This window comes from Aplidium turbinatum, chromosome 8 (genome assembly GCF_918807975.1).
Source record: "Aplidium turbinatum chromosome 8, kaAplTurb1.1, whole genome shotgun sequence".
In the NCBI taxonomy this organism is placed as follows: Eukaryota; Metazoa; Chordata; class Ascidiacea; order Aplousobranchia; family Polyclinidae; genus Aplidium; species Aplidium turbinatum.
The window spans coordinates 17692604-17718330 of NC_137479.1; the positions used below are offsets into that span (position 1 = coordinate 17692604).

The 25727-nt window shown below is 37.3% G+C and overlaps 1 protein-coding gene and 1 long non-coding RNA gene across 2 annotated transcripts; one reads left to right on the top strand and one right to left on the bottom strand.

Annotated features, from left to right (window-relative positions):
• The first annotated feature begins 1666 nt into the window (after positions 1 to 1666).
• LOC145775944 (uncharacterized) lies at positions 1667 to 12589 on the top strand. The gene is made up of 4 exons (XR_014290182.1): positions 1667 to 1735; positions 2317 to 2465; positions 8724 to 8890; positions 11564 to 12589. It is a non-coding gene; the product is annotated as an uncharacterized LOC145775944 (long non-coding RNA).
• On the bottom strand, positions 9936 to 10895 carry LOC145776109 (SCAN domain-containing protein 3-like). Its single transcript, XM_082587513.1, has one exon. It carries the CDS (start codon positions 10893 to 10895, stop codon positions 9936 to 9938), a length of 960 nt encoding a protein of 319 aa, XP_082443639.1.
• Positions 12590 to 25727: the final 13138 nt, after the last annotated feature.

Sequence of the window (25727 nt, forward strand, 5' to 3'; positions counted from 1 at the left end):
CACTGAACTTCATTATTATGGATGTCCATTCTCCTGTGATTCTTCTTGTGGTACTATCATAATGTATTGTTATTGTTTCTTCGTCATGCGCATCCAATATTGCAAGGGCACAATTTTTCTTGCTTTGAATCGCTTGTAAATGTTTTATACCATCAATGACTTGTAGAGAAGGCAACACATGCTTGTAGGATTCATAGTCCGTTGATAAACGAGATGTTTTTGACATAGTTTCATCTGTTGGAGGCACATATCCTGGAACATCATTGACCTTGAGGTAATATGTATGGTTGTAAAAACTCCTTGAGATTGTTTGGAGAGCTTGCCGTGATTGCTTAAATGTGATGCCCGCTTTGCTACATGTGTTTGCAAGTATCGATTGAATATCTGAAGTGAAATTGCAAACTTTGCGTATGGGTGTGTACGGTACTTTTCTCAAGACTGCATTTAGCTTTTTGGCGTAAAATCTGGGATTTTTTATAGTGTGCAATCCGAAACACTGTTTTTGCCGGCACTGTCTGGAAAATAACTCAAATGACCCGGTTGAGGTCTTAAAACAATCAGCTGAGCATACTGAATAACTTGAAGGTGTCACCAATTGACTTTGAGATTTGACCCCATATGTATAGCCTACCCCTACTATTAATAAATTTGCTACACTTTAATACGTTCGCTGCGATTCCGAATTTTTGTTGTTTTCTTGTAGTGCGATTACATTTAACTTTCTGCTTTCCCGCCGCTTGTGCAAGAAACACCAGGCTCAAGTTTCTCATTGAATTTTTTATGAGAATAAATGTAATTTTTTAAAGTTTGTATTTTTATTGTGCATAAATAAATTTGAACATGAGTATTTTAATTTAATTTTATTAATCAAACGATGTTTTTTGCATAATGCAATTAAATTATTGAACAGGGGTTCCTCGAGCTTTTGGAATGTTTCATTGGGTTCCGTTGTACCAAAAAGGTTGAAAACCACTGGCCTATGCTAACCTATTATGGTGTCATAATAATAGAGCCTAGTATCCTAAAGTTTTTCATCAGTCTCAGATGATTGTGAAGACGTTACTGACAAGGAGAAACAAGAGATAGCCTAGCGCCCTAGCATACATGGTTAAGTTAGCGCATCAAGGAAAACTGAACTAAACACAAAATTTGTTGGATGGATAATTCATAAACTGGACATTTACCACCAGTACATTTTCGGTGTTAGGGATAGGTTAGGAGTCTGGGTAGAAAAGATGAGAGTGGTAATTAGTAAATGATGTCCAGAACTCCAGGTGGTAAATGTCACAGAACCGACTAACTGACAAGCAGTTTTTTGGCTGGACAGTGAACAAAGGAAGTAAACCATGTTATTGTAAAATATCTGCTGCTTTTGTGCAGCCTACTGTTCTAATAAAAACAACGTTGCTTCGACATAGGCCTACCGGTGCTACTGAAAAAAAAATTGACATTAAAATAGCTTTAATTGAGATTATATGATGATAATAACTTTAAAGTTGTATTAGAACCTTTTTTAACTTAAATAAAGTCAAAAATAACCTCGCCTATGAAGAAAATTTTGAAGGATTTTCGCCTGAGAAAAAAGGGATTTTTCAGGATAAAAAAGGAAACTGAAGAGGATTTATCAATTGTCAGAAGTGGAAGCACTGCTCTCCAGGTCCAGATCTAAAAGTAAAAATTGGATTTGTGATAAATTGAGACTTGGAGACAAACTAAGTTAAGCAAAATGAAAAAGGTAATTTGATTGTGAACATTTTAATACCAAGATTTTCAAAATTGATAAAGAAGTCCAAGAGAAATTATAGCCTGATATCACGAATCCAAGCCTGCGGTTGCCGCAACCCAGGACAAAAGAATTTCGTTTTCACGGAAGAAAATATTTTAACAAATCAATTAAAAAGCTCAAAATCCTTGTAGTGCTATACATTTTAAAACTTGCTATTTTTTACTGTGTTGGGCTATTTTTTGGTTAAAGTTTGGCTCAGAATTATTTTTAATCTGACAACTCTGTCTGTACTTTGTTCCAAAATCTGAACTAAAGTTTGAACATAAGGAATTGGTGTTTGGCGCAGCCACAAGCAAAGATATAAAGGTGAAATAATAATAATATTTATTTGCATTCATCATCAGCATTTATTTGAAATAAAAAAAAGATCCATGGCTTTCACTCGTGAGAAAATTTTACGGAACTCTGACTTAAATGTTTAGTAAAAAAAAGTGACTTGGTGACATGGGAGAAAATTTACAATATGCTGAAAAGGACTTGACAATTGCAAAGTTTTCAACTTTTCATATATCTGAAAAGTTCATGGTTAGGTTGCACCCTTTCCAGAAGGTTGCACCCTTTCCAGAAGACGAACTGGAAAGGTCAAGTACTGCCAGCGCATCAATCTTGGTGACAGAGTAAAGATATTCTCACAATCCATCAAAAGAAATCACTACCAAAAAACATGCAGTTCATTCAGGTTGGCAACAATTGTCTGTTTTTGTGATAATGTTGATTTCTTCTGATGATTCTTCAGAAGAAATATTCTAGCTAGTGTTTTCTGCTCTGGGTAATGTCTGCTTAGTATAATTAAATCTTCCACAGCATAATGCTAACCGCATTGTCATTTCTACATCACTTCAACCAAGCAGTTGGGCATAACCTAGTAACATACTCTTGGTTAACTTAAAAGCTTCAGTGTTGTAATTTAGTTATAATTTTTTTATGTTGTAATTCTAATCAGGCTTCAAATGTTACAGGAAAAATCTATATTTTTGTTAATATAACACTATAGAAATTTCCAGTCTTTCCTAGTCTTTCCCCTGAACATGAACTTTTTTTCACCTTTTTATTTATATATTTTTGTATGTAATTTTATATGGATATGTAACATGTGTGCAACTGTGCATATCTGAAGCAAATATATAAGTAAATAATGATACAAAACAGTAGATTTACCAAAGGTTGTAAAACATTGCTGGGAGCGATAAAAATTAGCATTACACCTCTGACTTTAAGGCCAAAGTCAAACTTTATTTAGAACCAAAGTTTATTCCATTATTAGTTCGTTAATATTCTACAAACTTGCTGATTACGCTTGTTTCAGTTTGAACAATTTTAAGAATTAAAGTTGCAAAACTAATAATTTAATTGCAATATGAAACGTTGCTGGTTCAAATTTCAAGGTGTGCGCTTGAGCCATGGCGACCTTTATACACAGGCCATGGCAACGTGCAGCTTAAAATTTGACTGAAGGCCGATCTGTTAGTAGCCAAAATCGCGAGTATAAGTTGATAGTTTGAGCATTAGTTGATAAATAGAGTCTTTGCCTATATTTTGTGAGAGTTTGAGTTACTTTTGTGCTGTTTTTACCATTCAAATAACGGAATAGATTTTGGCACTTGTACTGGAAATCCAAAAAGCGTCTGGCAACACCAGTATTTCGGAAAATATTGTCATTTTGTCAACATAATTTTAGAAGTTTTGCAGTGACTTGGGATTCAGTGATCACACTTTGGCAATTTAAATTGTTTAAATTATCATTTAAAAGGAATATAAAGTGAATTTAGCTGAAACTTCAAAATTGAAAATACATCGGCCTTCAGTCAGCCCTCCAGTTCGTACGTTGTCAAGGCCTGTGTATACAGATCGCCATGGCTTGAGCAAAGCATTTTAAGGACTGCTCTCAAATCTCCATTTAGTGGCACCTGGGTTTTTTATTTTGCTGAGACTTTTCGGTCATTTGACCGAAATGACTTGAAAAAGTTCGGTCATTTTTGGTCATATATAGTCAATTGACTATAGATTTTTTCGGACATTTTGACCGAATTGCAGGGTTGTTGGTATTTTACTCGACCCAAAAAAACCCGGGTGGGTTTTTTTAATAAAACCCACTTAAAAAAACCATAAAAAAACCCAGAGCATCATATTTGTTCAGTTTTTATAAGAAAATTAAAAAAATGAACAAAAACACTACAAAGCACTTAAAACAAACTTTAAATTAGGACTTAAGGATGTGATTGTGAAGTAAATTTCCAAGAATAAACTGAAAACGCAGTGGATATTGTACAGTACACAAAAATCAAGTAATGTCACTTTGTGTATACTACACTAAAACTCATTTATGCAAGAAGGCCTTATAGTTAAACTGGTGAAAGTACTACTCTACTGTAGTCTGTATATATGATGTGTAATGCAATTTAGGAGGCTATTTACCAATTACAGATTCTGGATTCTAGCGCATGGCTCTTTCAGAGCATTTGCCTAAATGGCAATTGCTCATCCATTACTATATATAATGTATATATAATTATAAATGATAAAAATATTTAAACATGATGGCATAAATGCTCCTTGCCTTCAAATCTAAAGCAAATGATGCAATAATGTGATTTCTACCACGGTAGCATCAACTTGGTATAGAAATCAGTGGATGATGCAACATCCAACTTGATCTTGAAATTAATGGATGATGCAACATTCAAGCAACAACAGCCCTAGTGGATTATTTTATTGAGTTATGCAAGCATGTACTGTGAGTGAAAGGCACTTCATTCGTAAAAAGTAGTTTTGAGGTGAAATAAGCATGAATCTACTCTTTTTTTAAAAACTCAATAAAACCCCAAAAAAACGGGTTTTTTTAAAAAAACCCAGGTGGTAGGGTGGTCCAAAAAAAACTTTTTTTGTAAATGTTAATGTCTCACCCTAAAATATTGTTACCATTGATGAGAAAATGATATATGTGAATTTTCATAAAGATTGGTTGATATTTAGGGGTTGCTACCGGGGTTCAAAGTTTTGTCGTTTGCCCCCATTTTAACGTTTCGAGAGGATATGATATGATACGGTACAGTAAAAAATACGGTACAGTGCCATTGTATATTGCAATAAAAATACAGTTTAATAATTACTCTATGGTCTGTTTATAAACTCATGTGTCTGTATTACGAATTATACTAACTGGTGTACATGTACGAAATGTGCGACTTTGTATAAGGTAAAGGTGAGTCCCATACTTGAATACAAGCATCGAGGGATGAGGTTCTCATTATACTAAGCCTTCGGCACTAACGAGAGTAGGGTGGCCAGTTCCTTTCTCTCGGCCGCCTTTACTTCAGCAACTACGCCCACCCAATATATTATACCCTGGGTAGAGGTGGGCGTGGGCGGTGTTTGTCAACAACCAGTATAAGCCGGGAGTCAAACCAGGATTGCATAATTGGAAAGCGAGCGCGTCACCGCTGCGACTTTGTATACTTGTGTTTAAAATTCAGAGACTAAATTGGACATTCATTAACAGCTTTAGAATACAACAAATAAACTACATACAGGAATTATTGCGCGAGGGTCTTTCTACTGCAGTCTGGATATCGCTGACGGTGATCGGCGACGACACGCAAAAGATACTGTTTTTGTTCTTCGTCACATGTGTGTAATGTGTTGTATTCCGTGATCAACGCCACTCCACGCTCGGCAATGTCCCAACCGGGGTGCCAATTGCAATGCTCAAGGGTGCCGCGAGATATTTTAACTTTAACCCGTTAAGTGTGGAATTTATTTATTTATTTTAACTCTAATCCACAATAAGCCTTTGTTTTCTCGCCCAGGAATAACAGCGTGAAAGAGATTTTGAATCGTTGCTGTTTTTTCCATAAAAACGTTTGAAACGCATCATTATTGCCAGGTTTCATGATTTTATTTTGCGTTTCACGGCGCACAAAGTCAAATTGCAGTGATGGATTATCGGATTGTGTGACCCAGCACGATTATAAAATTGCACGATTGTTTGCGAACCACTATAAAATAGAAACTTTTGCATGGGGGATACCATACCTGCGCATACAAACACGATAGCCTACATAGCTAATCGAGAAAAGGCTAAGTTATAATTGATTTATTCTTTATACCAGTGCTCCGCAACCTTTATTTACTCACGGCACACTTAAAAACTCTTTAAAATTTTGCGGCACAATTCGGCCGACACATTTTCAAAATGTAAAAAATAACTATCATCTTTTTAATGAGATATTTGCGCTTGTTTCTTGCTTTAATAAAGTTAACAATTTGGATACAGTCATTCATTGTTTCTGTCAGCTCCCTTGTAAAATGTTTGATCATCAAGGCTTCCCTGTGTAAGCAGCAATACATAAGTTGAATGGCTGGATTTTGACGTTTTACCCATGCAGCTAAACTTCTTCCTTCGCCCACCATTGCTGAAGCACCATCTGTGCAAACGTTGATGCAGTTATTCCAATGGATACCATGGGTTATGAAAAACTCGTTGGTCACTCTAAAAATTTCCTGGCCAGTCGTTCGTTCCTGGCTGGAAGTTCTTTGCAAAATAATTAGGCTACTCGTTTGTTATGGACTCGCCATTGACAAAACGTTGGCTACTACACTTAATAGCTGTGCTTTCAATATTACGAAATTTTTCATTAAACACTGCTAACTGACAATTCAAAATGACCTAGCCTGACTTCTAAAAACGCACTACCACGTTAACCAGCCTTTTTTAAAACTAGGGCAGCCTTCCCATTGCGAAAACTTCAATGTGAGGCAAAAAAATCATAAATGCACTGTGGGAAGTCTAGCTAGAGTTTGAGTTGTCTTGCAGTGGTAAAGCGAGAATTTTTAAAACATAAAAACTCCTTTCTTTTCAAAAAGTATGTTCTGATGATAGTTATCCCGCGGCACACCGGTTGCGGAGCACTGCTTTATACTTATATGAATATATTTTGTGAATTGCTTTGCGATTACAATTGGGTCTCCAAATTAGTGGATTTTCCGTACAAACGAACATTAAAACTAAAAAAACGAGAACGACTGCTTATAGTCGAGGAAGAAATGTGGGTGGCTTTGTCGAATGTGCCTCGAGATATTAAGGGACTTGTGCAAGAAGTCAAGCCCAAATTTCACACTAAATTTTGAATAAATACATTTATTTATGCGCGCTATACTGTACAACTCATTCTGTGCTATTTCATACAGTTACTTGAAATACAGAAATCTCATAAAATTGACCCAGTTTTGCCAGGATGCCGCAAACTATTTATCTCTTCGATAGGGTGCCGCAAGGTCAAAAAGGTTGGGAACCACTGCTCTAAACCCTTGACAGCCTGTTTTAACCTAAAAGGAGGACTTTCTGATGATTACCCTTTTAGGGTGAAACAGGCTGTCAAGGGTTTAGACAGTGGTTCTCAACCTTTTCTGAGTCATGGCCCCCCAGACTGTGGCTCTAAAAGACCATGGCCCCCTTGAGCAAAATAAAAATGTATTTGTTTAAAGAACAATGAAACGAAATCAATAAAAACAGTTAACGAATGATTTAATGCTTTCTTTTTCGTAATAGACTACGCTAGTAAATCAAGCGTATCCTTAATTGTTACGTTACAATCACAAAAGATGATGCAACATGCAGTGAGATAGAACATATGATGAAAAAACATGCTTTTAGCTAGCTTTACGATACTAACACCTACATGAGTGTTTTTTGTGTCACAATTCTGTTATAATTCATCAATACATGTTATAATTTATTAATGAAGCTTTTTATCGTGGCTCCCCTGAGAACGCTCTGTGGTCCCCTTGGGGGGCCGAAGGCCACGGTTGAGAACCCCTGGTTTAGAGGGTAATAACTATGTATGTACTATGTATATTAGTTTACATCATGTACATTTGTACATGTAGTTTATTTACTGTCTTCTAAAGCTGTTATTGATTGTCAAATTTAGTCTCTGAACTTTAAACACAAGTATACAAAGTCGCACATTTTGTATATATATGTAGACCAGTTAGTATAATTCGTAATACAGACGTACATGAGTTTATAAACAGACTATATAGAGTAATTATTAAACTGTATTTTTCTTGCAATATGCCATGGCACTGTACCATATTTTTTACTGTACCGTATCATATCATATCTGTATCACATCCTCTTAAAACGTTAAAATGGGGGCAAACGACAAAACTTTGAACCCCGGTAACAACCCCAAAATATCAACCAATCTTTATGAAAATTCACATATATCATTTTCTCATCAATGGTAACAATATTTTAGGGTGAGACATTAACATTTACAAAAAAAGTTTTTTTTGGACCACCCTACCAGGCGGGTTGGGCTTTTTTAAAAAAACCCAGGTTTTTCTCAACCCTGCCGAATTGACTATACTTTTTTTGGACATTTTGCTAAAAAATCAGTCAATGACCGATAAATGACCGAAAAAAAAAACCAGAGTGGCACTTAGTAGATAGAATAGTTCACAGATAATCCAATTTTAACAATTGGAAGTTTGTGTCTACCAGTGGTTCAAAGTCTCTGTAAGCATGCGAAAATGCCTGGATTAAGCTCTCAAAGATTCCCACAATTAATTAAGATATTGCCAGACCACAAAATGACTCTTTTTTTTCTGTGAAATTTTGATTTCTGTGTAGATTATCAGTTATCACATACCATCAATAGCATTCTTGGAACATGTATAATTGTACATGTATTAAATTACAACATAAAACAAATTACTCAATTTACAATTTCTCCTAACTGACCGCGTACCAGCAGCCAAGTGCTCGCGTACCGGCGTTTGAGTAGCACTGGTGTAGACCATGTAGTTTATGCATACTATGTGAATTTTTTGTGCTAATCACCATTTGGTAGAATAAACTAAAAAGCAAGGTTATTTTATTTGGTTAAAGTCAGATAAAAGACTCTAATATGACAACCAAACTTTGTTTTATCAGGTTGCTGATTGGAGGAGCTGCTTTCTAGTAAGAAAAAATCAAATTGACATACTATTTTGATGTGGAATTATAACTTCACAACAATAAAAATAATTGGGAAAGAAAGTACAATACTAGTTGCTGGTCTGTTTTTGCAAAATTCTCCTTTGGTGGTGTCCACTCCTTTGGTGTGTATTAATTATGGGTACATCACATATGTTACCTTATGATGCATGATAATAGATTATTTAATATTTATGCTTAACAACTTAACAAGTCTTATATATATAAGACTAGACTATCATAGCATTACCATGTGTAGTTTTTCCATGAATAGCTTTTAACCACACATGCTGATGACTACAATGTTTCAGTATGGGTTATCTAAAGCTGATATAAATCAATGATAAATTGGTTTTGTTATGGTGTGAATTGATTGGAAGCAACATCAGTTCATGTATTGCAAAACGTACAATTACTTGATTGAACAGCAGTATAACATGTGCAATGTGCATGGTTGCTTATTACCTTTGCTTCCATGTTCAGATATCATATGTCTTGCCAATTACAATATTATCACCTGCTCTTGAGTGTTTATCCAATGCTTTTCCACTCTCACAGCTGAGTTTCACAGCTGGCATAAAAACACAGCTTTAGTAGCATTTACTAAACCTGTGGTGTAGAGTAGACCAGTGCTACCTAAACTTTTTTATGCCGTGTACCGGCTGAGCACCTTCCATCACTTGGCGTCCCGGTCAATTTGCGAAAAAAAGACAAGAGAAAATTCATTATTACTTTTGTAACAAATACACAAAAAAACAAGTAAAAAAAAACACTTTTACACTTTTATTAATGGTCTTTCGAATTTTGATGCGAATTGCGAAGTGTGCGCAGCTTATCCAATTGCGGTTCAATGGAAGACGATGCTACTCGAAGAGGAGCATGGATAATTTGGATATCCAACGCGTTTCTGTGTTTTCCCTTTAAATAGCTCATGGTAGAAAAGCCGGCTTCACATAGATATGTAGAAGGGAATGGAAGCAGTGTTTTAATAGCTATAGTACACAGTCTCGGATATTCTGCTTTTATTTTGACCCAGAAGCTTGCAAGGGAGTTTGATTCAAAAGATTTTCGCAAACCTTCATCAGCAGATAGATCCAATAATATATCTTTTAAATCGACACTTATATTTAACTCTTCAAAGTTTACAGTTAGTGCAAATGGGTTTCGAATTCATTCATTTTCTCTTCGTGGATCTTTTTGTTCCGGAAAATAATGTTGAATACGTTCCACCAAATTTGACAGATGTTCTGTGGCAGTATCTTGAACACATTTTACGTCCAAATTGTTCCCAGCATCGTCAATAACAGTAGCTAACTTAGGAAACATGTCGTAACAATTGTTCAAGACTCGAATCTTCCATGCTTTCAGCTTTCGTTGCATGCCGTCAATTTTATCTGCTATTGCAAAAAGTGAAGCATTTTTTCCTTGCATTGAAGTGTTAAGGCCATTCATAATAACGAAAATGTCAGTTACGTAAGCTAGCAAAGCAAGCCATTGTTCATCTAGAAATAGCTTCGCCCAATCTGGCGTTCTGTCACGCAAAAATACTGCCAGTTTGTTTGGGAGCTCATATACGCGTGATAAAACTTTTCCCTTCGACAGCCAACGCACACTAGAATGAAATAATAGTTGCCTGTGGTCTGCTGGCATATCGTCGCATGAAAGGGCAAATAGTCTTGAATTAACTGCACTTCCTTTGATAGAATTAACCATTTTTACGACCTCGCAAAGCACATCATTTAACTTCGTTGACAATTTCTTGGTTGCAAGATTTTCCCTATGAATAAAGCAATGCGTTGAAGCACATTCTGGAGCCAACTGCTTAAGTCGTGTAATTACTCCCGATTTTTCTCCTAACATTGCAGCAGCACCATCGGAACATACTCCAACGCAATTCTTCATATCTAATCCTTTGTTTTCAATGTAAGCAATAATAGTCTTTGATATTTCTGCACCTGTTGTTCTACGTGGAAGAGCGGCAAAGAAAAAAAACTCTTCTTTTAATTTTCCTTTATATTCATAACGTACATACACCATCAAAATTGCCTTGTTTCCAATGTCTATGCTTTCATCTAGCTGTAAAGAATAGTACTTGGCCAGTTTAATTTGATCAATTAGTTGAATTTCCATATTATCAGCCAAATCAGCAGTTCGTCGAGCAATACTGTGGTTTGAAAGAGGAACTTTTGCAGCCTTAACAGCTGCTGCCTCACCAAGTACTTCTAAACAAACGTCTTGAATGCAGCCTTATACTAATGTCTCACCAACACTGTACGGTTTTTGAGCTTTTGCAATTCTTAGCGCCACTTTATAAGATGCACGTAACGCTTTAATATTTACATGAGTCACGCCGTACATCTGTTTTTGTGCACTTTTTAATTCATTTCGTTTCCTTTCAAAAAACTCTTTCGACTTAGAACTATAATCTGTATGTTTTGAATGTAAGTGTCTCTTTAAATTTGATGGTGGAAAGTGGAAAACTGGAAGTCGTCGTAGTAGCGGGCCACCAAACAGTCTATAGCTGGGAAAGCAGAAAAATGATTATAAAATAGACGTTCTGATCAACATAAAACAAATTACTCAATTTACAATTTCTCCTAACTGACCGCGTACCAGCAGCCAAGTGCTCGCGTACCGGCGTTTGAGTAGCACTGGTGTAGACCATGTAGTTTATGCATACTATGTAAATTTTTTGTGCTAATCACCATTTGGTAGAATAAACTAAAAAGCAAGGTTATTTTATTTGGTTAAAGTCAGATAAAAGACTCTAATATGACAACCAAACTTTGTTTTAACAGGTTGCTGATTGGAGGAGCTGCTTTCTAGTAAGAAAAAATCAAATTGACATACTATTTTGATGTGGAATTATAACTTCACAACAATAAAAATAATTGGGAAAGAAAGTACAATACCAGTTGCTGGTCTGTTTTTGCAAAATGCGCAAGACATTTTAATGGATACAAATGCTTTTACGACACTTATCTCTGCCATGTTAATGTCGTTTTTATCTGCTATTTCTGTTGCATGCTTGTATACTAACAGCGTCAATAGTGTATGCAGAAATTCACCGTTTTTGAAATTTTTAGGTATGAATTAAGCAAGCTGCAACTATGATGCAATCTCACTACAGAGAAACTTGGCATTTTATTGCCTCCAACCATCAACAAAAGGAAGGAACTCGAATTTTTTTTTTTCTTCAAACCATTTCTTTATAAATACCAGACCATAATCCCACTATACATAATCATCCACTTTGCTTAAAAAAAGCCTGGTCTTCATCTCGAAATATCATGGTCAACCAGTTGTCTGCAGCGACTCCTCCATCTCTCTCTCTTGTTGGCATCTTAAATTTTCAGGTTTATTTTTTCATATCATCTTTCAATTTGCATTTGATGCATTACATCCAGGTAACTTGCATCTTCCTTTGAATCTTGGAAAAGGACCAACTTTAGCTTTGGCTGGAACTTGCTTGTTTTTTCCCTTAGTACCAGGCATACAAGCATTGGACGTTTTCTTCTGTTATTAGATATATCTTTTTATATTGTCTACAATAGGCTCTTGCAATTTTGATCTTGAATGCAACAAATGACTTTGAAATTGGCAGAACGAAGACTGCCGATAACTGTAATATTGGAGACTTGCTTTTAAGCTTAATTTTGTGAGAACTTGCCCTTTAAGTTAGTACTTTGTGTTTCGCATGTTTGCCCTACACGTTTTCCAACGCTTTCTTGCCAGCGTTGCGGCATTCCAACTCGAGTTCCAATAATAAGTGCAGTCGTTTTAATGCGCAGCTGTGTTGGTGTTTACGTTGCTAGTTTATGTAAGTCGGAGTGCATGTTGAGATTGAAATAAAGCTATCTGTTTGTATATGACAGTTCGTCAGAGACAGTTGGACGTCAAGGACTCCCTGAAACAGAAACATGGTATCAGAAGTGGGATTCGAACCCACGCCTTCACTTGAGGTTTTCTTTTTTCAGATAGATCTTTTTATATTGTCTGCAAAATGCTGTTGCAATTTCGGTCTTGAATGCAACAAGTGGCTTTGAAATTGGCAAAACTAAGGCTAATGATAGCTCTATCATAACAAACGAGAAACTACTTACTAAGTCAAGCCGGAAATGGTGTACATTTGTGTTTGCACCGTGCGCATACAAAGCTAAGAAAATTGTGTTATACTGACTATTTTTGATGCAAAGTCAAATTAAGGTAGGCTACTATCAAACAAACATATGAATTGCTCACATGGGTTCGTGTAAACAACTTTAAACACATGATGCAGGGATGAAACAAAAACTCAAGCATTAGCCTACTGTAATAACGAATTTTTTAAAAGCGAATAACCTGCAACAACAATAATCACATAAACTTTAGCTCGTCTAAAATAAAGATGTGCAACATGCAAATGTAGCAGTAGTTGGTTTGCTTCTGCTTTTAAGTTGGCAGCAACAAATTGACTGCTTCATCTGCCTTGTTTCCTGTGTCGGCAACGAGTTTTCTTTTTAACATTTTGGAAAAATTATAAGTTAGGTTGCAGGCCACATAAAAGTAACACGAGAAAGTAATATAAAAGCTCCATAATACTTGTCAAAACCTACCATGCTTAAACAACAATATATAAATAACATGCTTGATTGATTTTATTTAGATGCAAAAGCTTTGCATTGATAAGAAAGTGCAATTTTTATAAATCTAAGTTGAAGATATTTAACCCTATGGTCTTGCGGTATCTGTTTACTGTGAAATGTAATATTTTTACAGTGCTGCGTTTTTTTTTTATATTGTGATGTTGTTTGCAGTATTCACTCACCAACATTCAACAAAAAATATCTTTTTTTTACCTACATTTCATTTCTGAGTCAAGTTTTTGGCTTTTATTTAACACCCCTCGGAGGAATCGTATTATCACTTTGTATCAATCATTTGCAGGCGATGCCTCTCATTCTGAAATGATATAGTTCAGCTAGCATTATTTTATGGTCAAACGTGTCAAATGCTTTACATAAATTAAAGAAGGTTCCTAAGAATCCTAAATGCAAAATGGTTGCCATTGAGTAGCCTACACTGGTGTTACTTTCCATTAGCATTGCAGCAATATTGCTTGTGGAATGATCTTTTGTAAAACCAAATTGGTTGCTTAGAAAAACTTGTGTAGGTAGAAAAAAATATAATATGTTGTACGTAGGCTACATGGCTCTTTCTAAGGCACCGTTCAAATATTACGTAACGCTATCGAGGGGGAGGGGGGTTATGCAAAGCGTTACGTTAGCGTCACATCGGGGAGGGAGTTCAAGCAAAACGTTACGTAACGCTTACGAGTACGGTAGCTTATTTGTGCTGGCTGGTATCGTCGTTTGGATACTAAAATAAGCTGAAAGCATATCTCACAACACCAACAAAATCTCTATCAAGTATCAACTACGGTAGGGGTCCGCAAATAGTGGGTCGCGACCCAAGTTTGGGTCGCAAAACAGTTTGAACTTACTATAGATAATAAATATACCGGTAACTAGTTTGGCAATGAAGTGCAATCATATACTTTTGATGTGCTAAGTTTCAAATTATTGATACTTTCAATGGTAGTACGTACAGAAGTTCCCGTTTATTAAGCCCAATTTGGTCCGTTCTGGAATGTATAGGAGTGGCAGAGAATCGTCCACCCTTAACAGGCCCTCTCAATCGACCCAAAGTCGTCCAGTTCCGATGTAGGCTGAATAAGCGGGGACGACTGTATTGAATTTGATATTAAATTGCAAAGTAGTTTGCTCAAAATTATATGCTTCCGAAACGTTTGGGTCGCGAATATTTGGAACAATTGTGTTTTGGGTCGCGCCAACAAGTATTTGCGGACCCCTGAAATACGGTACTGTAATTCCCGTAATTCCATACAGGTTCTAAGTGCTCAAAACCTCGCATTGCGAAGTTGCAAGGCAGCATTCTTGCATCACAAAGCTTGCTTTGATGTGAGTGTTTGTTGTTTTGCTTTTTCATATCTTTATCCTGCATTGCGGGAAAGCGGACTTGAGCGCTATTCATCGGTGTACGCCTTCCGACATACACCTGACCCACGCTGCAGCCGACGGCAATGTCTGTTTCCGGTTGTCTACTCTACTTATGACTTAAATTTGGTACTACCCATTACTCGAAATCGATCACTGGGTAGAGGCAATTATCGTAAAGTTTCTTGCCCAGAGAGAGAGAAACCTTTTATTTTGTCTGTTGCGACAATAGTACGTTACAATTATACACAATACGAATAAAATAGTACCATATAGCTATCTAAATACCACAAAGTGCGGGTGGCTAGAGTCGAACATGCAGGCTCTCGACTGCGAGCCCAACGCGCTAACCACTCGACCGGTAGGCACTTTAACATTACCCACTCGTCGAAAAAGCGTACTCGCGATTCAGCTGATTTCAGTCATGTGACTCGACACGTGATATTCTGATCGAAAAATTTTGATACAAAGAAATTTTACTGAATGCTTCGCTACAAACAGCGTTGCTAATGGTTAGGGCAGAGGAGTAGTAATTTCGATTTCGTGGGTTCGATTCCCACCCTCTGCTCATACTATTTTTTCTTCTGCAACTGAACTGAGTGCAAGAAGGATCTTATAATGACTGCAAGCAATGGAGTTTATAAGGAAAATTGTGACTAAAACACAAAGCTATTTCAAATTGAAAAGCAGGCACTCTTCGACCAGTGGGTGATGTTAAAGTGCCTACCCACTCGGCCACTGCTGCCGAACAACATTAGGGTTGCCAGATGGCCATTTTTTAGGCCAAATTCCAAAAATCTGGCCTTTTTTCATTGCAGTTGGCTTAAAAAATTTGATGCAAATAATGCCAGAAAATCTGGCCTTATTTGGCCCTTTTTAGGGCTGCAAATTTTGACCGGTTTAGAAAGTATCATTTTAAGCAAATTGCAAATAAAAGTATCACTTATCATCACTTAAACCAGTGGTTTTCAACCTTTTTGGTGGAACGGAACCCAATCAAACATTCCAAAAGCTCGAGGAACCCCTGTTCAATAATTTAATTACCTTATGCAAAAAACATGATTTGATTAATAAAATTAAATTAAAATACTCATGTTCAGATTTATTTATGTACAATAAAAATACAAACTGTAAAAAACCTAATAATAGCCTAGGGGAAGGTCTAGTTAGTTGAGCCAGAAATCGATTTTTCTGCAATAAAAATTTAACGACAAACTTTACCAAAAATCCGAATCCATCATGATAAATTTCAGTCTTATGCGGTTCTTGTGAACATGTTTGTGTTTGCGACTGACCCCGATTTATATCATTTATCGGCATTTTAAAATTGAAATTTAGCCGGCTCAAATGATACCCTAAATTTCACGGTTGAGCCACCCGTTGTTCACGGTTGATCCACCATTATTTCACTTCCAAAAGATATCCCAAAACAGAGCTCAATCTGCATCAAACACAATAAACTCTTCTCTTGAACATCTTGCAAATAAACAATCAAAAAAAGTTTAAACTGTGTATTGTGTCTAGTGTCTTAAAATGAAAGAACAGTGAACACTGAATGAACAGAAATTTATATTTCTGAAAACACTGAGAATCATTGAATAGGAAACTTTGCACGAAGGTGCTTTTACCTTTCTGAAACGATTTCGCGAGGTTTGTGAAGAAAACGAACATTAGCTACCAGTGGCGTTGCTATCGAGAAAAATATAAGGGGGAGAGTGCTAAAATAATTACCCTCAAACTGGCGCATTACAGAAAAAATACTCTTATGGAAGTTTAAGGGGGGCAGTGGACCGCCCCCGGCTAGGACACCAGTTCTACGCATCAATTACAGTACGGTACAACAAAATTAGGGCAGTACGTAAGGACCATCGGCTTATAAACTACATTCCTTATGATAAAGGCATGGCTCAACCGTGAACATTGCAAGTGGCTCAACTGTTAACATCGCCGCCATTTTCAAAATTTATGAAAAATTGCCAAGAACCAACTGGCTAATCAAGCAACGAGAACTACTAAAACAAAGAGTAAGTTACCCTCACCTATCCCAGTATTTCCATTAAGACAACGATGAAACATCGTAGGAAAAAATAACACATTTCTTTTTTTTCTCAAAACTACTTTACTTACCATTTTACATTTAACTGCTTCACAATTTTTCTGCTTGTACAAAATCCCTAAAACTACATGTGCTGATGGACTTCAAGTTTTTCCATATTTTCGTTATGAAACGGTTGACTAATCATGCACGACGTTGCGATAAAACCGGATGGATCAACCGTTACCGGCTCAACTAACCAAACCTTCCCCTACTTGGCAAAACAAAATGATCTCTAACACGTTCACGGCAATTTGACCCACCGGGCCACCGGTGTAGGCTACAAACGAACTGTCTGAAAACTCCTTGAAGTGAAGAAAACATGTCGACAAAATTTGGCGGGAAAGCAGAAAGTTAAAGGTTATCGCACCACAAGAAAACAACGAAAATTCAGGATCGTAGCGAACGTGTTAAAGTGTAGAAAATTTATTAATACAGTAGAATTCTCCTATAGTGACTTTGGCTATAGTGACACCTGTTGCAAAGTCCCGTTTGCAAACCATATGTTTTGCATAGAAATGACTTCGCCTATAGGCCTAGTGACTTCGTGTATAAGAACACTTTGCTTACAGTGACACCACATTTCTGTCCCTTGGGCTCAAAAATTTCCGTATAAGGACACTTTACGGTTTATTTCCAGTTTAAGTTGGAATCATATTTTGTCCTTATCAGCATTCGCCAGTTCCCAGCCAGCAAATTCATCTTTTTACATTGATTTAACGTATGCAGAGGTTGAACCATAAAGGATTGATTTGCTGACTGGGTTTGAATTAAACCAACATGGGATGCGCAGATACTGCACAAGTGACGTTATCAACGACGTCATCAACCCGGTTCAACTCAATAGAACCACCCTATCCACAGCTAACACATTCTCTACTCTCTATGTCTCTACTTAGTAATTAAAACGGATATAGTTCAGGCTTTACGTCAGTGGTTCTCAACTAGGGTTCCGCGGAACCGTAAGGTTCCGCCAGTAGCCTAAGTCTAGGGGTTCCGCAAGTTTACATTCAAATCCGAGAGTCTATTATATTATTATATGCATATTGTTTAAATATAATCTAATATTGATTAGGTTTGCCACTACAGTAGAATTCGCCTATAGTGACACCTGAAGGGACCGCGGAAAAAGTGTCACTATAAGCGAAGTGTCACTATAGACGAATGACTACTAAACCTTTTCAGTAGGTAGGCTACATAACGTTTTAATTCCAAAAAAATAATATAGCTAAAATGTCATGTCTCAAACGTTAGCTTTAGGTGCATACAAACCAAGATATTTTATCAGCACGTGTTTCCACGTCATAATTTTGATATAAACTGGCAAAACGGGCTTTGTAATGGAAAAGCGTCACATGGGGGAGAAGGGTCAAAAATTCGGAAAACAGCGTTACGTAATATTTGAACGCTCCCTAATGTCTTTAAAAGTATTTAGAACGGTAAAAACAATCGGATGACACATGGGCGCCGATCGCTCTCTAAAATTGGTAGAGACATTTACTAGGAAAGGTAGAAAGGGGGGACGTGCGAAGCGAGCTAAAAAGGACGGAGGTCTGTTCTTACAAACAAACAAATACAGTAGGTAGGCTACAAGTCTAAAGCGATGTATAGGCCTATATATTTTAATTGTCAGTGTCAGCATTGGACAGCAGACGTCCAACCACTCGGCAACGAGCCTCCGGCGAATTAAAAACAAAGTTCTTGGAGAGGTCATGGAGGTTGGCCGAATTCAAAACTTTGTTGTGCACATGGCAGACCATTGCATGATTTAGCTGTTTCTGTGTTATGGTAGATCGTAACCAAGTTTTGACACGTCGCAAAGTTGAAAATGACCTTTCAGTTGAACACGAGCTGGCTGGTGGAATGAGAAATTACTCCGCATAATAAAACATTTCTACTAAGGTCGGGGTTTCCTCGCACAAAACAAAAATGTTGTCCCCTCTTTTCCTTAAAAAAGCCTCAAACCTCGAAATTTTACTGAAATAATACACAACTCATACAAACCTTCAACAAATAGATTACAGACATCCATCAGAGGTCCAGGGATTTCTCGCAAAAAAAAATTAAAACGTAACCTCAAATTTAACCCAAAATTCTACTGCAATCCAGTTTTAATGAGTTTGGTCAAATAGAAAATGTGCGTCTTGATAAAAAATATCTAGGCTAGCCCTATTGTTGAGCCTAATGCATAAAAAGCCAGCAAAGTTAAATTTATTAAAATTCCCAATTTTACAATGTCCATTTTGACTTGTAGGCTAAATTTTAGTTCGTCTAAACTCGCGTTAAAACTTTAACCCAATGCCCGACCCAAATAATGAAATTGACATCAAGCGTGAAGTACGCCAAAGATGTGTAGCCTACTTGTCGTCGTAGGCCTATTCAGGCTTAGCCCCAGTTGCTATAAGGCTTAAATAAAGTGAGCATGAAGTCAATGCCCACCTTCAGAAATACCTTCAAAGACACAGCCCATGCTATTGAGCGATCAGGAACCAGCACCCTTTCGAGCCATGGCTAGGCACCAGAGTTGAGCATGGAGTGGATTTGGAGTTTCATTTTTCACAAACATTTCTGAGTGAAGTGGATTCGAAGTTTGGTTTAGAGACTTTGCACTTTAGTTAAATAAAATAAGTCCCATATAGCCTACTTAGCCTAGTTTTGTTTGTAAAAGCAAACAAATAAAAACTGTCCGCACGAGTTTCGACTTAGCGGTGATGCTTATAAAGTGTGCGCCTCAAAAACATTTTTGTGCTACTGAAATTGACCATTTTTTTTCTCCTGGACCATTTCGTGTAATAAGCAATGGCTAGTAGCATATCACGTTAACTTATAATCTGATTTTGGTCTCTTGGTTTCATGGAATTGGAGTCCCAAAATTACACTCCGTTCAACACTACTCGGCTTTGCAATAGGTAGGCCTAAAGATCCCGTATTCATCACAGTTTCCGTACTGAGCTTTGGGGAATAAGAAGATAAGGTTTATGATTATTTGCAATAGAAGATTCATTAATTCTTACATCAATCAGGTACGCTTCGCAGGCTACATTATTTCCCCGAGGAACTTAATCTCATTTGTTTTACAAAGTTAATTAATCTGAAGTCACATCTACTTCACACCTCGATAACAGGTAGGCTTATACAACATAAAATCAATTTTATTTGTCAATTTCTTTTTACCATATTGGTGTAGACGTAAGGCAAGCTAGATAAAAGCTGAAAAGCTACAGATGTAGAAAGTATTTTAGTGAATTGACAGACCTGTGACGTACAGTAAAATAGATTCATGCAGCCGCTTTCAGTCAAAATTTGTAGAACTGCAAACCAGTGCCGGTCTTAAGGTATTTCGAGCCCTGTGCGGAATATACTTTGCGAGCCCCAATGACAAGAATGATCCAATTCAGTAGCTAGGTATTTTGAAAGGGGAGGGGGTTTGACGGCCGGAGGGCAAAGCGTGACGGCGTGTTCGCCGAAGGCGACACCCAGCGGCGGCGGGTCTGGGGGCCTCCCCCAAAAAAATTTGAAAAATTGCTATGAATTTGGTACATTCTGAGAGCATGTTCAATGTTAACTATTTGGCACATGTTAACTATTTGTGCAATGTTAATGTTAACTATTTGGCACATGGTGAAATGTTGAAATGTCGTAGGTGGCCTAATAGCATGTAAGCTTGTAAAGGTGGCCCGACGCGACAATCTCAACAGTTGCCTCACCCTAAAGCCGCAATTGACTTCAAGGTTACCGGTACTTGCTTGTGAATCGAACTTTTTCCATTGGAAATGACAAAATTAGGCTGCATTTTCTGAGTAAATTGCGGGCCCTGTGCGATCGCACGGTTTGCACACCCCAACGACCGGCACTGGACAAACAGTGCCTCTGCGCAAAAGTTAGAGGTTACTTCTTTTTGCTAATAATACAATGGCTATTGTGGAATGTCGAAGAGTGTAGGGTACTGTTTCAAGCTAACTTGTTTCAGTGCAAGTGCAGTGGCATTCATGCCAAACACGTTTTCCTTCGTAACAAGTGAACCATTTTAACCCATTACGTCATTTTCTAAAGATTTTTTATTTTTCCATCTAAGCTGCTTCAGTTAGAAAAAAGAGAATAGATAGATGTTTATTGTTTGAAGCTAACTTGAATAGAAAATGAAACTGTTCACACTCGCCCTTTGAAGGACAGAGACGAACAGACACGAGAGAGAATAAAAATCGGAACTTAGGCTATACAATTTGGATGACTGCTAAGTGCTAAAGTGTGACAATTCGTAACCTCATATTATTTCGTTATTCTGTAATGTTTAAATTCATTTTTGTTATAAGCCTGCAATAATATGCAAACACCTTTTGATAACTAAAAATTATAATTCGAGTAACTTAACAATTGTGTGGAAATAGGCTAGTTCAATAGAGTTGGATAGTCAAATTAGTTAGAATGTCCATCTGACAGACAGCATATCATTAAACAGCCAATTAACATTAAAAATCTCAATAAAACCATCCTTACACGTAAAAAAATATTGCCACACAAGTTGTTAAACTTTGGCAGCTCATTGAGGAGCTAATTGTTGTATATCTGAATTGTGAAAGAACTACAGCTTATCGATACTATGTACAATCGAGCAACAGTTTACAATTAGCAACCACTAAGCGAGAACTACAGTACTAAACTGATCATAGCGCATACGATAACAAGACGGTAACAGTGGGTCATTGTTACGTCACACACGAATACCACAACCCCCCTTTTTCTACAAGGAAGTTGTGAGCAACAGTTTGTTTCTCAACGTCCGGAGCTTTATGTACAAACATAGTCATTCAACTTTGACGGTCCTCTGGCACGTCGCCTGCTCCGTCGTGGAGGTATCGATCGCACATTAACATTGTCATTGAAATGAACTTTCCGATTGGGCGAAGGTATCTCATCCTCTCCTTCGGTTGTCTTGTGAGTTGCGGTGGCATCATCTATCTCTGGTCGCAAAAATCGTCGATTACGCCAGCAGATTCGACCACTGGGTAGTTTGATGTTGTAATCACGGTTTTTACCTATTCCAACAACTTGACCGATACGATCCCATTTATGTGAAACTGGGTTTTGTATCCGTACACTTTGACCGATAAGAAGGGAATTGAGAACTTTAGAATGCTTGTTATAATTTTGTTCTGCATATTTCTTCATGCTTGCTGCAGCTTTATCCCAATTGTCAAATTTATTTTTCCACGCTTCACTAAACGACTGGATCCGGGCCGGTACGATCGATCGTATGGGAGATCCATATAAAATTTCAGCGGGTGATAAACCATGAGCTTTCGGAGTATTTAGCCATTCTAGAAAGCCTTCACAAAATTCTTCGCTGTCAATGCTGCCTCTTTCAGACGTTTTAGCAAGGAGGTTCTTCATAGCCTTGACAGCAGCTTCAGCGTGTCCGTTCGACTGAGGATAATGAGGTGTGCTGCGCACAGAGGTAGCACCCCATCTTTTTAGAAATTGTCGAAATCTACTGGAAGTGAACTGAGGTCCTCCGTCTGTTCTCACGCGGACTGGTACACCTGTATCTACAAAGTATTTCCTGATAACACTGATCACCTGTTGAGAAGTTGGATCGTGGTTAAACTCTGTGATCTTTATCCATCCAGACAAACGATCAACATACACGAGATAACACTTTCCCGCGTAACTGAAAAGATCCATAGATACTTCTTCAAAGGGGCGAGTTGGAGGAGGATCAAACTTCATTTGCTCTTGCTGTTGGCTGGATGAGTGCTCTTGACACTTGCTTACTTTTACACTTGAAACTTGCTTTGCAGTATGCAAACTTAGAGGTTTAGGATAGTCTGGTGGCAAAATACTAAGTTGCTTGCAAACATACCATGCGAGTAGAAAATCTTCAACTTCGTTACACACATAGATGGTTTCATTTGAAGACATTTCTCCATACTCTATTTCGCAGTACAAAGTACCAATGCATGTAAGTGACTGTCCATTCGCGGTCATTAAAGGATCGTTAGTTGGTGGATTTAACATGCTAAGATCGTATCCTAACTGTTTAAGCTTGCCTGTTCCTATAAGGGTGGCTTCAGCACCGGTATCCGGCGTGGCTTGACTGGAACCAATAACACTTCTAGATTTTGCTGATCGCAATGTAACTAAAATTTTCGGAGCTGGTAGGCTATCCTTATGCAATGAATTAATAGCACTTCGTTTAACTTGACCAGTGTGTTTCTTGTTAGTTACGCGACTGACAGAATTTGACGTTTTAGAGTGGCATACAGAAGCAAAATGTCCATTTTTGCGACATTTCAAACATACCTTGTCTTTAGCAGGACACTGGGTTTGTCCTCTGGGTGGGCAGTTCGGTTTTCCACATCTTCTGCATGATTTGACATCTCTCTCTCTAGACTTATATGGACGTCGCGGAAATTTATTTCGGTTAATGAGCCTGCTCCGCGTCCGTTCCATGGCAGCTTCATCTGATTTTGCAGCTTCTTCTGATCTGCAAACATCAGTTACTTTCTGAAGAGTTGGAAGCGGCGTGATGGCTAAAAATTTCTGTCGAAGTTCCTTGTTTGAAATTCCAGACATAACTTTTGTAACTAAGCGGCGATCTAAGCAATTCACACAAAGATCGGCTTCTCTAGCTAACGTTTTAATAGCAATAAGAAACGAATCAAAAGATTCCCCTTCGAGCTGTCTTCTTTCTTCGAAAGCTACACAATCCAAGGCTATGTTGCGTTGGCTTCGAATGTAACCCTTTACTTTATCGAGAACTTCTTCCGGTTGAAGCTCGGTGTCATCAGGTATGAGTAAGACATGTTCGAGAGCTTCGAGAACATGTTCGAGAGCTACATTAAGTACAGGCGGCTTCTGCGCATCTGCTTTTGAGGGTCTATGATTCCCGGCCTCACTGTGCCTAGGTAGTGGGCTATCTTCTGCAGGCGTTTGCGGCTGACGCATTTGGGCAATTAGATTTTGCATTTGTTGCTGACTTTCAGCTGTCTGCACTTGAGCGCGATGTTGCATTTCTAATTGCGATTTTAAAAATTGTTGAAGCCATGCTGGGGTGGCTGAGCTTGCGGCCATTTCATCAGCTTCAGTGTCTGTGGGTTGCGCTGCAGTTAATTCAGATAATTTCTTTTTAGCTGCTTGAAGTTCAGCTTCTAATTCTTTGCGCGACTTTGGCATGATTAGAAATACTAGGTAGCCTAGGCTAACCCAAAATTTTGCTAAACTCAGCTGACAATCAATCAATCAATCAATCAATGTTTTATTTGTCAGTTACAGGAACATAGGTACATGTTTGAAATATGCAATATACACAGTACAAAAGTTACACAGGTTCCCATACCGACAGGGAGACAACGAGACGACCATACGGTCTATTAGTCAATTGCCACCCTACGGAAATTACGATTTTGCCATTTAAAATAAGCTTACAAGAGAAAAATAATAATTGAAACGTTCCCGCGCTTCAATAACAGCATACGCACAAAAAAAAACATATTGATGATAACGTAGGCCAAAACACAAAATTCCATGAAGCAAGCAGAGAATAATAAAGTTTTCGAAGCAACTGACAAGTTGGTTTCCATAACATATCACTTACGATGCACTGTAGCTTTGTAAAATTAACGTTTTGATCTCTTTTTTGAAACAATGAAATGATAAGTTTTTTAGCCTACTTGGAACCTCTGACCAGAGCATTGGTCCCAATACCTGCATGGACTTCTTGCCAAATTCTGTGTTTGATCTGTTTATAAAATAATTGTTGCCTGTTTGATATCTTGTGTTATGCTGATGAATAGATGAAGCATTTGTAAATAAATCACAATACGTAGACGGATACTCATTCATATGAACTTTGTACATATGTTTTTTTATTTCAATGTTATGTATGTCTTTTAGTTTCAAGATGTTCATTTTGAAAAATAAAAAATTTGTGTGAGCATAGTAATTTTGTTTCGTAATTATTCTTATAACCTTTTTTTGTAATTTTATTAATGGATCCAGTGCACTGTCACAGGCCTTTCCCCAGCTTGAAATACAATATTGCAAATGACAGTAAATCAAAGCGTGATACACATCTTTTAAAGTGTCTGTGTTGACATAATTTCTGAGTTTAAGCAACGCCCATGAACCTTTTGCTACTTTTCCGCAAATTTTATCTATGTGATATTTCCATGTTAATTTGTTATCTATGTAAACGCCAAGGTATTTTATTTGATCTTTTTGTTGAATGCTTGTGTTACCAATGTTAATGTTAAAATTTTTTATGTGTTTTTTATTTGTTATTAGCATGTATTCAGTTTTTGAGAAATTTAATGATAATCTATTAAGCTTCAACCAGTTGTAAACTTTTTGCATTTCGGCATTCACATTGTTCTGCAAATTTATTTCACATTTGTCGCTCATCATAAGATTGGTGTCGTCAGCAAATAGTTTAACATTCATGTTTGTTGAATTTGGTAAGTCATTTATATAGAGTAAGAAAAGAAGGGGTCCCAATGTCGATCCTTGGGGCACACCGCAGGTAACCTGTCTTGAGTTTGAAGAGATTCCATTGACGACCGTGTGCTGTAGACGATTGCTGATATAGCTTTTTAACAATTGTAATGGAAGGCCCCGAAAACCGTATGTTTGCAGTTTCTGTATGAGAATAGTGTGATCAACTGTGTCGAAGGCTTTAGCTAAATCAAGAAATACAGAGCAAGTTGTATCTTTATTATCTAGGTTAGTTAAGATGTTATCACAAACGTTTGACACAGCTAACGAAGTGGAATATTGAGGTCTAAATCCATACTGATGTGGTGTGATCAGGTCTTTTTTTGTTAGATAATTGTACATTTGTTCATACAGGCATTTTTCGAATATTTTGGTGAAGGG

Bases quoted from the DNA above. Each gene is read 5' to 3' on its own strand.
- LOC145776109 (XM_082587513.1), bottom strand. From the start codon at position 10,895: ATGGAAATTCAACTAATTGATCAAATTAAACTGGCCAAGTACTATTCT.